The sequence below is a fragment of the Penicillium malachiteum genome, assembly GCF_028827825.1.
Source record: "Penicillium malachiteum strain IBT 17515 chromosome Unknown utg000002l:1.0-8849297.0:1.0-8852440.0, whole genome shotgun sequence".
Lineage (NCBI taxonomy): Eukaryota > Fungi > Ascomycota > Eurotiomycetes > Eurotiales > Aspergillaceae > Penicillium > Penicillium malachiteum.
This window is the reverse complement of record NW_026643095.1, coordinates 4,330,066-4,344,520: the sequence shown is the minus strand read 5'-3', so window position 1 is coordinate 4,344,520 and position 14,455 is coordinate 4,330,066. Positions and strand designations below refer to the sequence as shown.

Sequence of the window (14,455 nt, the reverse complement as noted above, 5' to 3'; positions counted from 1 at the left end):
ATAGCTTATACCTAAGTTATAGCTTCTTCTATTTATATAATAAAGTTCTTACTAGCTTTGGTAGGGCCTATAATCTTTTATATATTATTGTTTTCTTTGATTATAATAATATTAATATGGTATCTATAAGTAAAGAAGAAGGATAAAAGGCCTATTAAGGTAGTATCTTAATTATTAATTATTATAGCTATAACTAGTAGTATTTATTTCTAATTATCTTATATATATATAATAAACACTTATAAGGCTTATTTAACTTCTTAATTAGCCCTTTCTATAGAGCTATCTGTCTATAGGTAGAATATTATTAATAGTTATCATATAATAGAGAGTCCTTTATATACTTCCTCCTAGAAACTACTTATAAACTATAATCCTTAGTTACTACTTATAAACTATAATCCTTAGTTACTAACAATAGCTCTTAGTAACTTATGATATATATAGAAGTATATTAGGAAGGCTTTAGTAATATCTATAGTAGTTATAGAGACCATCCTAATAAGAATTACTCCCTTTATAAGCCTATCTATAATTATTAGTAAGTTTATACTATTATCTTCTTTCGCTAGCGGTAGTCTAATGATAAAGTCTATTGATATCTCTGACTAGATCTAATTAGATATAGATAGTAGTTATAATAGTCTATACTTTATATCCCTCTAGATTATTATATATCTATATACTATATAGTTCCTTATAAACTGTTATATATCTTATATTAAGTTAGACCAAAAGAATATTCTTAATAAAATCATATATATTATATCTTATCCAGGTAACCAGTAAGATAAGAATTATAGGTCTTCTGGATTAGTCCTATATATAGTGGTTCGCTCTTAGGTATCTAGATATATTTCCAAAAGTATAATAGTCCTTATTTATCTAGCTTGTATTCTATAAGTTTCAGCGTGTCGGGGACAGACCAGAGGTGTCAGCAATTCAGGCAGATTGTGTGCCTGGATTCCTGGGATGAAAAGTGGCCCTTTTTGGTCCAAAGGTTATGCTGACTAATTCATCCCGCGATCAAACATTTCCGTTGCGAAATGAATGATATGGTTTTGATCTGATCTATCAGATCAAAGATGATCTTCTCTCGTCCGAGAAGATCCGCAACCCGAGCCCCGTTGTTAGGATCAATGGTTGCAAGATGAGATGAAAGGACTCGATTATTTCGGATTCCGTAGCCCTTTCGTCCCATATCCTGAGACCTTTGGTCTCATGTTTGTTTAGTCTAAAGTTCTATAAAACCTGATCTTACCCCTTAGCTAGTTTAGCATCGAATTCAATCGTTTTTGGATCAGTTGTATCTTTGTTTGATTCTTTCCTTCCATTCCATCCTAAGTTCGGATCCAGCTTGGTCGTATGTCATTCCATCTGATCCGTGTTGTCTGATCTTTTGGTCTTATCTTTACCCTTTCCTCCGAAGGGTTCCCTGTAGCTTGGTGCCCCTGTTCAGCTGACATCCTCTGCGTGACGTCATCACCTTTGGTCCTGTCTTCCCCACGCTGAAATTTAGGTTACCTAGGACTAAACAGAGTCATTTATCCATAAGGATAGTGGCCTAATATAAAGAAAGAATTAGAGTTGGTTATAAAGAGTTGTCTGAATTACTAGGTCTTATAAGGCCTAAAGAAAGGCCTTAAACAGGAGGTAGTGTAATATCTTATTACCCTAGGTATCAGGCTGTTTGTATATTAGGGGATTGATCTTATTAGTCGCCTACCGAAAACCCTGAATAGTAATTGTTAGATCATCATAGCTATCAATTATACCACCGGATAGATGCTAGCACAAGCTATGCCAGACACTACCAAAGAGACACTTAGACAATTCATATATAATCAGATATTCGTGAATTACAGTACACCAGAAGAAATCATCTCTGACCGCAGTAAGAACCTTCTTGGCGGTATAGTGCGATACTATATTAACCTATTAAGGAGCCGGCACTATACGACCACTCCTTACCACCCTATACTAATGGGAAGTTGGAGAATTTTAATAGCCTGTTGGGAAAGATGCTTACGAAGTATCTGATGAATAAACCGACGAAAGTGTGGGATCTGTATCTTTAGCAAGTGTTGTTCGCTGCTTAGATCTATAAATATACCATCATAGGGTCTAGTCCCTTCTTCTTACTATATGGTAAACACCCAAGAATCCCTAGTGATTTATCCCCTGTCTAACCGTTTGAGGATCAGACAGACAGCCTTAAAGGGTTAAGTAATATATAAGCGAAAGCTAATAAGCTTTTGCTGAATCAAGCGATCAGGACAAATCATATCTGTGACTAAGGTCACTAAGACAAGCTTCCAGAAAGATAGCTAGATGTTGATTTGAAATGAAAGTGGAAAGAAATTTAAGAGCAAATGGTTCAGACCATACCAGGTACTGGAACCCCATACCCTTGGAACCTATGCCCTTACGGAGCCCTCTGGATGAGTGCTCTGAACCCTTGTGAATGGATCAAGATTACTGGAAGCGAATATAGATAATCTAAAGAAGTTATGGATGTCCTAGGCTACACGGTCCGCGATAAGACATACCGGTCTGAAGATTTCAAGACCTAAAGAGGTCCGAAAGATCCTAGAGGAAGATGATACCCCCTCCTACTCTGAGCTATCCACATTCACTTAAGAAGAATAGGAATAGTTCCATTATGATGGTGTACGATAGGAGCTAGTGGGGGAGGATACAATTGCTAGACATGTGATTGATCGCGCACGCAAGAAGAATCCGGAATCGGAACCACTGAGATGTGGTCGCCCGAGAGTTCAAAACCTCTCGGAAGATGACTCAGGTCATATATTATTGGACGAGTCTGATATTACCGATTCAGAGGAATCAGATATAGGCGACTTAGATAAGCAAAAGGAGGAAGATATTCCTTGGAACATGGTGTAGCCGTAGAAGAAAGACGGTATATATAGAAGGGTCGCTATTGACCATAAGTGTATGTTGATGAAGGGCCTATTGGCTGTTATAATACCTATATCTATGAGAAAGGGATCTACGCTATAGGCTACGATTACTGGACTACAGAGGAAGTGGAAACTTTGTGTGTTCGGACCTGAAGGCCACTTGTTTGTGTATTTATGTTATTTTTTACGCCGGCCCTGGAAAAGTTTTCCTCCGCCTGCGGGCCTAAAGATACGGAAGTGTTCGAATCAGGAGGATCTCTGATTCAAGATGTGATGGATTTTCACATATTTACCATGTCCTGCGCGACATGATGGATTCCTGTACCTTGCAGAGTATGATGATATATGCCCGTGTCGATTCTGACACGATAAGGTTGCTGCCCTGTAGCACCGCCTGAAGACCGAGGTATACAACTGAACTCAATTGAACGAGGACAGACATGTCACCGCGCCGAAAGACATGCTACTGAACAGACATACCACCTGTGAAAGTGAAGAAAAGATATGCTACGACGTGATGAGACCTGCCCTATAGTATTGACCTGGATCCACGTTTGCTGAATGTGAAGGGTCACTTGGAGCCGTGACTATTGCCAAGCGCTGTCTCCCTGATGTGACCGTGATCAGCCCTTACTGACCATACCTGGCTGATGAAGTTCTGGTGATTACCTGAAGGTCCAGACCTAAGCAGAAGACATGCTTCCTGGACGGGACGATCACATGAGTCCCTGACTGGACAAGAACTTGATGGGTTGTGATGAAACAACCGAAATTCTTCCCCTGAGACTGATTATGTGTTGATCTGTACGAGAACAGATGATGGCGGCCGTTTTGAAGCTTTCGCCTGGGACATTACTATCGATGTGTGTCAGAACTTGTGGAGATGGAGAGAATTATTTTTTTTTCTCCTCGAGACATGAACAAGACGGAAGTCCTACATCTTCGTCCGTTCACATGATGTCATAGGCTTTCGCCTACATAGACGACCTTACGGTCGCGTCCGGGCCCCATCGCCCGCGATTACATTCGTTTTGCGGAATTCGAGGCGAATTCCAAGATGGTAGGGGAGGATGTGATATTCGCCCCAAAATTACCATGTATCTTTCCTTGCTTACATCATGTTACTGTTATGATCGCACATCACCTGATGTCATTATGTTTGATTGTATATAAACTACTGTTATTCTATACTTAATCAAACATGCACTTTTACCTCCTAAGATCTCATTTTTATTAAATAATAATAAAGTTTATTTATTTATAAGAATATTGCAATTTAGATTATTATAGTTTTTAGAACTTATTACATAAGAATAATATTTAAAGATTATTTAATAAGATATAAATTGTCAAGGAAGACAAAGGAAACACTATATTGAGGATCATGCAGATCTATTGCCGTATTGTCTACGGGATTCGGCACCAAGTCCGGCCACACATAGAGGAGGATTCCTGTAGGGCCCGACTTACACTCCTCAAGTGTTAGTCGCTGTATCTAAGTGAACCACCCCCTCGTACTCTCCCCTTAGTATATCTCGCCTAGCCCACAGGTGTCACCCTAATCTGACAAGTTCATTACAATAGGAATATCATATATGTAGCTTTTAATCTTGCCTTTGACTCTATTAAGGTTCTGTTATCTCCTTCTACCCTGATGTGGACATAGTGTACTTAGATGGTATATGATATATCCCTACTTAGAAAATGTGTACTTTTTGACTACAAGCAGTGCTTTCAAAAACTTTGGAACGTGAAAATATTGATGCAAAATTTGATACTATAGAAGACTAGTATGAAGTTAATAGACACTGAAAGTATTACTAACAGTTCACCTACTCAGAGTCTCAGACTACCCACTGGTGCCTATTTCAGAGCATTGGCAAGGTGAAGAAGAAGTAGCTTATGGTAGATAATATCTAGGTCCTCATACTAGTAGCAAATTGACAGTGCTAGAAGTTACCTTAAAATATGAATCTATGTACTTCTATGGAGTAGTATTCGTTAGCTCAGTAATAACCAGATAGTAATATTGATATATATAAACCAAATTGTGTTATAGAATTACATGGTTAATTCAAGTTCAATTCCAATCTAAATAGATACTTATAGCGGAGTCTCAAACATACAACGTGGCCTTTTTTGTATGTTGGGGAAAGTTGATTTGGTCCGAGCGGGTATTGGATAAAGTGTTGGAACTGTGACTCCGAGGGAGCTTTCCCCTTCTACTCACTCTCCAAACCCTACACTCAAAATTATGGTACTTGATTCATATCCCTTTCCACTATCCCCATGGGAGTATTTATACTAATATCCTTGTCTATCTAGGCACAAACACCTCAACAACGTCGCGCAAACGAGCGCTTCGCCAAAAGTGAGGCCGCTAAGCGGGGGAAAGCTCCTGTCGCCAGCAAGCCGAAGCAAAGCGCAAAGACACCAATCTCCGCGAGCTGGGTCGGTACGAATCTAAATATCCCCCCCCCCCTTCCGTTCGATTTCAACCCAGAATACAGAATAACTAAGCTCTTCTAGTAATCTTGGCCTTTGTGGTCTGCGGTGGACTGATCTTGGAGCTCCTGAGAGTTGTTCCGGAGATCTGGTCAACCGTGGCCTCAATGATCTCCCGTGCCACTGGTTATTAAGGAATTACAATACCCATCTACAAATCATTTAAGATACCCCCTCGAGAACTTGAGAACTTGAGAACTCGAAATTGGCGTTTTCATTTTACATCGCCTGGTGCATGGTTCTGGATCACAACCATCACTCATCCCAACCGACAGAGAGCTCAGCTATTCAGAATCAACTATGACAGGGGCAACCCGGCGAATGAAGCCTTCTTATATTGTATTATCATCCACGAAATTCTTCTTGACTTCTAATTGATGTGAGGCAAGGAACGAACGAGGTCTCCGTTTATTTCAATACGTCTATTTTCGACTCCGGATCCCTCTTCTTCTTCTTCTTCTTTTCCACATTTTCTCCAGATTGAGTAGCATCGGGGGCCTTTTTAGCTTTCTTCTTCTTCTTCACAAGAGTCCCCTCGACAGGAATTCCCTCGGGTTGAATTCGCTCGGAGGCCCGTTGCATACGTAGACGCACCTGTTCCATACTTTGCATGGCTTTGGTCATTTCCGCATCCCCTCCATCCCTAGTTAAGATAGAATTCGATTCACCCTCTGTCGACTCTAACAAAAAATCCCCAAGTCCACTAGAATCCACCTGTAGAAGTGATCGTTTGAAGCCTGGTGTTCCAGCAGATCCAGATAAAGACGGTCCTTCAGGCCCAAGTGTTTCATCTGCTGCAACCTCCATGCGTGCAGTAGCCTGTGTGCGGTGGTGGCTCTGAATATTGACACTTGTTCTTTCGAAAGACTCGCCTCCCAGCTTTAAATCGACAATAGGGATTGAATCAATGTCCAATGAATCGCCACTGGAGGAACGAACATCACGATGTGGTGTAGATACCCCCGAGTAGGCATCCATAGAGGCGATATAGAACGGGTCATCCCGATAACGCTCTCTCCGATCCACTTTCCTCTTATCTGAGGCATTGGGGGGATCGGCTGCACCACCATAGCTGTTTTGATAGGAATCCGGTTGCAATCCAGCTGGTGCTAGCAGTGTGTGTGCAGGGGGTAACTTGTGGGAAGGCGGGACGAGATCTGCATCGTAGTAGAACTGCTGAATAGCATGATGTTTGGTTGTATCGACCAGGTAGCTGTCCATTTCCTGGAAGAGACCTGGAAGATTATCATGAAAAGGTTCATCTAAGCGGAGCTCTGCAGGCAGCACGACCCTTTTCTGAGCACTAACTGCGACTGGATTGAGGTCCAACCCGGTGAATAAATTTGGAATGACAGAAGCCAACAGGAACGGCACTCCTTCGGATTCGGATTTCAGGGATTCAGCGCCTAAGCGAAGAATTTCCAAAAATTCGATGGCTCGTTCTTGTACATCCAAGTCCGGGTGGGCGGCTAGGGTATCCAGGAAAGATACCACCCGCATCAAGAGAAAAGACATCTCGTTCCTCCATGTCTCCTGAGTTCTGTGAGACCGATTCACGCGAATGAGGACCTTAGGGATAGCCTGCAAAAACAGCTGAAGTGTGCTTGGAGGAAGGGAGACCGTGGACGGGTCGATCAGAGACTGGAGAGTTCGACTTGGGGACTGTAGATATTCTGCAAATTCTCCCGAGACCCATGCTACAGGACCCAAAACATCAACCCCAGCATTCGACGATGCAGGGAAGAGCGTTGACTTATTGTCAATGAGTAAAAGTGACTCCGCTGCTCGGGTAGCCTCTGGGCGTACCCCCTTCACACGCACAGCAACATTCCGGATTTCTGACCCGATACGGAATGCGACAGTAGTCTTCGGTCCATTCGGACCTTCTCCAATAGCTGATTCGGACCAATTCTCATCTGTATCTGATGGCGGGAGAAGCTTGACCAGCTGAATTAGAATGTGAACATACCACTCAAAATCAACGAGTTCAGAATAATTGTTCTGAGCACACATATCTAGAATACGGTGGATGACCTCGGATCGATAGTCGTTGGGCATGTTGAGAGCATCAGTGGCATGTTCCGAGCTTTTCAAGTTCTCGTATTCCTCTCCGTTGTCTGACGGTGTTGCTTCGAGATCCGGAATATCTCGCGACGAGGCCAATTGAAGTTGATTGATGAGACGGTTCACAACCATCTGGAGAGTATCACTGGTTACCATTCCAGCTGCTAGTTCTAGAGCCTGAAGCCGAATGGAAACATCTGGATCATCTAGACAATCCATAATGACATCCTGTTGCATAGAAACTAGAAAAGCATGTGTTGTAACAATGCGGTTTAATGCAAGGAGAGCCACATATTTCACTATGATTATCCAAGGATGTTAGTGAGTCTATGTATATCAGACACTGCAATAGAAGCTCACAGTTAGGATCGGAGTCCATGACAATCATTCCTCGTAGCTTCCCAACACAAAGAGCCGCCACTTCATCCCTCTCTTGTGAATTTTCCTCGCTATCCAAGATGCCACCTTGGATAATGCCATTTATGCATTCATAAAGTAGTGACATTGCTGTTGTAGTTTGAATAATGGTTGTCAATGGACGAAGGAGCTTGCGAGTCAGCCGCGGCTCTAGTGGAGTTAATGTTGCAAACTGTTCTGGTTAGTTTGAAGGAATTTGTGAGCTGGGTTTAGAAAAACCAACCAACTTGATGATTTTTATAGCCATCCAATTATTACCACTGTCCACCAGCAACTCGAAGAATCTTGGGGCCATGGGCAGAAAATCATGGGGTCGCCTCCATCCAAGTTCACAGACGACATTGATCGCCGCTGTAGTAACACTGCTATCTTCCTGTTCATCCATGAGATGATCCTTAATCTTTGGCCATGCCAACTTCAATGCCTCGGGGTATACTAGAGCCAGTCGGTAGAGGCACACGATGGTTTTCTTCCGCACGACCGCGCTTGAGTGAGAGAGTCGAGAGAGTATATCCGGCAGCAGAGACATAGCAAGCGAATGTGTGACTATATGTGGCAGGGTAGCCAATGGGAGAGACAAGGAGGGGATATTGGGGGACACAATGTCCTAGCGCCGCGAATTAGAATGAGAACAGAGAAACCCGAAGAGAATTTATAAGGGGGAACATGAGGGATCTTGGAGTACAAACCTTCTTCAGCATATTTGTTGCTAGCATGAGAACCTCAGTATCCGGTCGGAAGCTTTGAACAGCACCGAGGTATCCTACGCGCTTCTGGAGGTACTTTGCGGATGACATGACCTCCAGGACGTGGAAGGATGCCCAAGACATATCATACCCAAACATCTCGAGATAAATGAGTTTCAAAAGTGCCGTTGCCTTCTTGTCTATCTGGAATCAGTATGCGTCCTATCACATCACCGTGGAGAGCTCGAATCATAAGCCTACCGGTATCCTGCGACTTGATCTCTGCCTTGCATTCACGCAAACAGCTCTGGACGTACTCATCTTCACCACCTTTATGATTTCGAAGACCTTTAATCAGGTCATAGAGCGACTTTTCGAACCTGGTAGATATGAATTAGCGCTATGATTTTATCAGTTTTGTTGCGCGTTCACTGACATTGCATTCAACTTCTCGCTCTTGAAGCGAGGATAAATCAGCTCAATCCAGGAGAAATTGAAATTAAGACAGATCGGGGTTCAACCAGCATGGCCCTTCCATTGGACCCGAGTGGGTTGAAGAATCAAGATCCGCAGGAGAGTTGTTGATATATGTACGTAGCTCTGAATAAACGTGGGGGTGGGAGTCGATAAGCATCACGGGACCGTGTATCTCCGAACCCCAAATGCGCCCATCCCCATTGCTCCAAACTTCCCCATAGCTTCTTTGCTTATCTCCTTGACGTGGGTAACTTCCCAGTTTATTTCTTTCCCTTGTTACCTGTTACTTCACAGCTTGACTTCTGTCTCATATTTCATTGAATATGGGCGCTCCTATTAATGCCCGGGGGATCAATGGATCCGATTTGATCGCTACTCTCCACCTCGCCCAGCTGGCCCCCGGAATCCTTGGCCAAGGTTCTACAAAAGCTACAAAGGATACTGCGGAGGAGTATGGTCAGATTGAACAGCTCTTCCTGGCCTGTTTAAGGACTGGCGATGATCAATCCGCCCAAGTTTGTCTCGATCGGTTAAGCCACCGATTTGGTCCCGCCAACGAGAAGGTGATGGGACTCCGTGGCTTATACCAAGAGGCAACCGCCAAAGATATTTCTGCATTGGAAAAGTGCTTGAAGGAATATGAAAAGATCTTGGGAAAAACCCCTGTGAATGTGGTCAGTTTGCTATAGCTCCTAGTCCCGTATTGCTCTCTTAACAATAGTGGAATGCTGATCATTCAAACTCCAGCCTATTCTCAAGCGTCGAGTCGCTCTGTTGCGCTCCCTCCATCGATCATCGGATGCGGTCGCCGCCCTTATCCAACTTCTTGATGCCGTTCCAACTGATGCTGAAGCCTGGTGTGAACTTGCAGATCTTTACCAAAGCCAGGGACTCAGCGCCCAGGCTATCTTCAGTCTTGAAGAGGCTCTTCTCATTGCCCCCAATGCATGGAATGTAGGTCTACGCCGTTTCTTCGCCGTCTATCTTCACTTATATCGCCTATTCGGCCTGGACTGACCTTGAATTTCAAAGATCCATGCTCGACTGGGTGAAGTTTTCTACGTGAGTGCCTCAGCTCCCGAGGAGATTCGCCTTGCAAGCAAGTCGGTCCAACATTTTTGTCGAAGCATTGAGCTCTGTGATGATTACCTGCGCGGCTTCTATGGATTGGCTTTGGTACGTATGAGGTGTGTTTTTTTTTGAAATTGATTGTTGGCTAATTGAAGTCTAGGCCTCCTCTCGATTGTTGGATATGGGTTACGAAGCCCTATCGGATCGTGCGATGCTCTCAAAACAGACGGTGAGTCGTCTCCATGATTTCGCTCTGAAGCGATTGCGGGAGATGGTTGAGACTCGATCTGTTGATGATCAACACTGGGCCTCCAGTCGCAGCGAGCTTATTGCTGCGAAGGCTTTATTGAATCGGTTTGAGCAAAAGTCATAATCGTGATGAATGTTGTCCTATGGTCTTAATATACCCCTCCTTTTTTTTCTATCTCTCTAATCTCTTTTTCAAATGTTTGCTTTGCTTTGTTATGTAGTTGCGAGAGATGAACTCAATTGACTTCCAAGTTTCTATATAGAATAATTCTATGTAATTAAATATGTACAATTTACTATTACTCCATTAATCTTGAGTGTTAGCTCGAGTATTCCTTCTGAATATTAGTATGTCTTAAAATCCTGAATCTAGTAGATCTGGATGATTCTAGATTGGGGTTGTATATATGCTGTGGTCCCTCAAAAGATCAAGGTTTAGTGCCGTGCAGGTGCATACAGTGTGCACATGTGGCGCACAGAAGCATCAGATGGAATCTTGCAATTGAGATAAATCTGAATTGTTCGTTTTATTACGAATTATATAAATTACATTTAAACATTTGAATGTTCTGGTTCCTTAGGTTAGTAGTATTTAGTGGTAGCGTGAGGTAAATAGTACATATATACAACTTTTGAACCTGGGGGACTACAAACTAGTATACTAGGTATAGTTATCTACATTTATCATCTTCTACTCCCTAGATGTCTCTAAATGATGTCCCCTGTTGATCTCGATCCATCTTTATTTTATGATTTATTTTGTTTCTGGAGCATTCGATATAATATCAGGCCGATGATTGGGCATTTCGGGCAGCTTGCAGGGACCTAAATGACTCTTTCCTACCAAAAACCCCCAAATTGATGCCTGTTACACCCAGAGACATGCCCAATCTCCCATCTGCGCCCAATCAGTATTAACATCAGGCAGTGAATCCCATTACTTATTGGATCGAATTTTGAAGGGATTGGAGAGAATTGGTGAATATCTAGGTCATAAATTTTATTTAATTTTATTTGTCTTTTTTTTTTAAAATTATTTTTTTAATTCTTATAAATTATTTTTGGTATATCTATTGTGGGCCATATATTGATTTCTCGTTCTCTTTCTTCTCTTGATTCCTTTTCTTTCTCCCCCCCTTGAATCTCTCTCAGTAAAACCTAGGTATATCCCGACTACTTATATATACCATTATTATTATTATTATTTTTTTTTCACTGCAAGGGATTCCCATTCCTACTAAGAGAGTGAAAATCAAGTGACTTTCGATTTTTCTTTTTCCCCCTCGCTTCAATCCCCGAGTGGTTCTTTTTTTTTTTTTGTTTACTCGCCGACTCCCACACACTACTCTTTCTCTCCCCTCCCCCTCTTTTTTCTTCGATCTTGAAGTTCTTCAATACTTTAATTTTTTTTTCTTTCCCCCTCTCTTGACCCCTCCTCGGAGGCTCTAGTCTCTATGACGTATGTTTTGATTTCCCTATAATTTTCTTCTCTTTTCCCCCTCCCCTTTGATCTCTTTGACATATTTACTATTTACCCCCCTTCCCCCTCCTTGAGGCTCTTACAATCCTCCCTTGACAAACATATCAAGAGAGAAAGAGAGAGAGAGGACCCCCCCCCAAACCGCCCCAAAAAAAACCACCAGAAATATCAGAAACAATCAACTGACCTAAATTTTATTCTAGGGGGGGTCAGCATCACGATTGACCCAGCTGATCTGACTGAGTCAGACTTCTCTTCTTCGGACGAGGACTCGGTTGTGGATGTCAAGCCTCCTTCAGAAGGGAGTCATGGGTATCTGGACTACGATGGGTGGGCGGAACTGTCATATCCGGATGAATTGAACCCGGCTGATTCAGCCTCGAGACCAAGGACCTCGAACCGTAACCGCTCCCTCCACGGTTCTCGCTCGGCCTCGCGCCCTCGTCAACCAACGCGCCGACAAATGCCCGCCGAGCGCGACTTTGGTTCGCGCCCCCGGCGTTCCTCTCCACGTCATCATTCCCACTCCCCCGATCTACAGGATAGTGGCGGTGACTCCGATGACTATCAACAACATTACCCTCCACAACGTGCTCATCAAGATTCCCGGCGATATGCACAACAGGGCCAGGGCTATCCACCGAGCATCTCTTCGGGCCCTTCTTATAACCAATACGGTCAACCCCAACCCCAACCCCAAGGCCACGCGGGGTATCATCCTCACCAAAATGGCCCTGCGTCGGATCAGCTCGTTCGACTAAATCAGGGAAACCCTAATGGTCAGTACGGCGCTGGACCTTACCCGGGATATGGCCCGCCAAATGGTCACTCCATTCATCCCTTCTACGCCGAACAAGCCCACCGGGGTCTCCACCAACCGCACCCTCAATCCCGCATGGATCATCACCCACTAGCTCCTATGGGGGGACCCCACACTATGCCGCCTTACGGTGCTCCTCCATATCATCCTGAGATGATGCCGTACAACCCCAATGGCTATTACAACTATGCTGACCCATATGCAATGTATCCCGGCATGCCGCCATACGGTGCTCCCCCCATACTTTCCTTTCCCAGTCCCACCTCAACCAGAGCCCAAGGCCGCCTCTCCCGCACCAGCACCCGCCCCCACACCGGCACCTGCGCCTCCACCTGCCGAGGAGGCTCCGAAGGAACCCCCGCCTGCAGATACCGCCAAGGACGAGGCGATCGCACGATTGGAGAAATTGATCATGGACGAACGTCTGGAGCGAGAAACCAAGGAAGCGAACCGTTTGGCCGCGATTGCTGCCGAGGCGGCAGAGAAGGCCGAGCGGGATAGACAATCAGCACATGATCGCGCGATTGCTGAAGCTGCAGCATCAGAAGCGGCGGCGATAGCTCGAAAGGATGCGGAGGCTAGAGCAGCAGAAGAAGCGGCTAAGGCGAAGGAGGAGGCAATTGCGGCTGCGAATGCAGCTGCAGCTGCAGCCACAGAGAATGCTGAGAAAGCAGCCGAGGTAGCAACAGCCAAGGCGTTGGAAGCTGTACACGCTGCTGCTGCCAAGGCTAAAGAGGATGAGGCTGCCAAGGCTAAGGAGGAGGCTGATAAGGCCAAAGCAGAGGCTGACAAGGCCGCGGCGGAGGAAGCAGCCAGGAAAGCAGAGGAAGAAGCCAAGAACAGACCTCCTGTTATTGAGAAGAAGAAGCCCATCAAGTTCAAGGATGCTGTGGGGAGGAAGTTTAGCTTCCCCTTTGAGCTATGTGAGACTTGGCCGGTAAGAATACCTTCCTCGCTCTTTTTCTTTTCTTTTTGAACTTAAAACTAACCTTAAATTTCTTTCAGAGAATGCAAGAGTTGATTAAGCAAGCCTTTGTCCACATCGATGTCATTGGCCCCCATGTAATCGAGGGTCACTATGATCTGGTAGGACCGAATGGTGATATCATTCTTCCTCAGGTCTGGGAAACAGTTGTTGAGCCCGATTGGACTATCACCATGCATATGTGGCCAATTCCTGAGAAGCCCAAGGAGCCTGATCCTCCCCCTGCTGCTGAACCACCGCCACCTCCTCCTAAGCCTGCGGAGGTGAAGAAGATAGGTATGATTATATTCTCCCAGAACTACTCACAGAACTCCCAACTATTCAGGAACATGTAACTAATTGATACATCTTTAGTCCCTAAGAGGCCTCCCCCAGCTTTTACTCACTGGATGGTGGGTCGGCGTTTACCACCACGGGCCAAGAAGGCTCCTCCCAAGAAAGAGGAACCGGCAGCTTAGTTGAAGATGCTTTCAGGTTCACCTACTGAAGGAGATGGTTTTCTTCGAATCTCCGCTCTTTTCTTCGCACATCTACTCAAATTTCCACCGGGCATGGATTTCACACTCCCATAGCCCAAAATACTCTCTCCCTCTCCCCCTCTCCTGGCACCTTCCCAGAGAAGAATTCTCAAGGACAGCGCGCAGAGTATTTGATTGCTCATGTGAACATCCCTCTACTCTTTTGTTCAAAATCTGATCATTCCAGGTGCCATCGGTTTTTTTCCCCCCTTCCTCTTTTCTCCTCGGAGAATTGAAGGGATCTACATGGGAGTCTTTT

The 14,455-nt window shown here is 44.3% G+C and overlaps 4 protein-coding genes across 4 annotated transcripts; 3 read left to right on the top strand and 1 right to left on the bottom strand.

Moving 5' to 3' along the window:
• Positions 1 to 5,178: 5,178 nt before the first annotated feature.
• On the top strand, positions 5,179 to 5,563 carry N7483_004656 (RAMP4 family protein; the record flags this gene model as incomplete). Its single annotated transcript, XM_057088093.1, has 3 exons — positions 5,179 to 5,181; positions 5,250 to 5,379; positions 5,454 to 5,563. 3 exons carry the CDS (start codon positions 5,179 to 5,181, stop codon positions 5,561 to 5,563), a joined length of 243 nt encoding a protein of 80 aa, XP_056947922.1.
• A 274-nt stretch (positions 5,564 to 5,837) lies between these two features.
• On the bottom strand, positions 5,838 to 8,975 carry N7483_004655 (putative AP-3 complex subunit delta; the record flags this gene model as incomplete). Its single annotated transcript, XM_057088092.1, has 5 exons — positions 5,838 to 7,792; positions 7,854 to 8,082; positions 8,134 to 8,517; positions 8,600 to 8,796; positions 8,858 to 8,975. Coding segments are annotated over 5 exons (2,883 nt in total), but the record flags the coding sequence as incomplete, so codon positions are not given.
• Positions 8,976 to 9,396: 421 nt separating this feature from the next.
• On the top strand, positions 9,397 to 10,517 carry N7483_004654 (uncharacterized protein; the record flags this gene model as incomplete). Its single annotated transcript, XM_057088091.1, has 4 exons — positions 9,397 to 9,747; positions 9,821 to 10,027; positions 10,106 to 10,249; positions 10,305 to 10,517. The coding sequence occupies 4 exons, from the start codon at positions 9,397 to 9,399 to the stop codon at positions 10,515 to 10,517; spliced, it is 915 nt and encodes a 304-aa protein (XP_056947920.1).
• Positions 10,518 to 11,847: 1,330 nt separating this feature from the next.
• On the top strand, positions 11,848 to 14,136 carry N7483_004653 (uncharacterized protein; the record flags this gene model as incomplete). The annotated part of the gene is made up of 5 exons (XM_057088090.1): positions 11,848 to 11,852; positions 12,087 to 12,922; positions 12,966 to 13,630; positions 13,699 to 13,954; positions 14,033 to 14,136. 5 exons carry the CDS (start codon positions 11,848 to 11,850, stop codon positions 14,134 to 14,136), a joined length of 1,866 nt encoding a protein of 621 aa, XP_056947919.1.
• Positions 14,137 to 14,455: the final 319 nt, after the last annotated feature.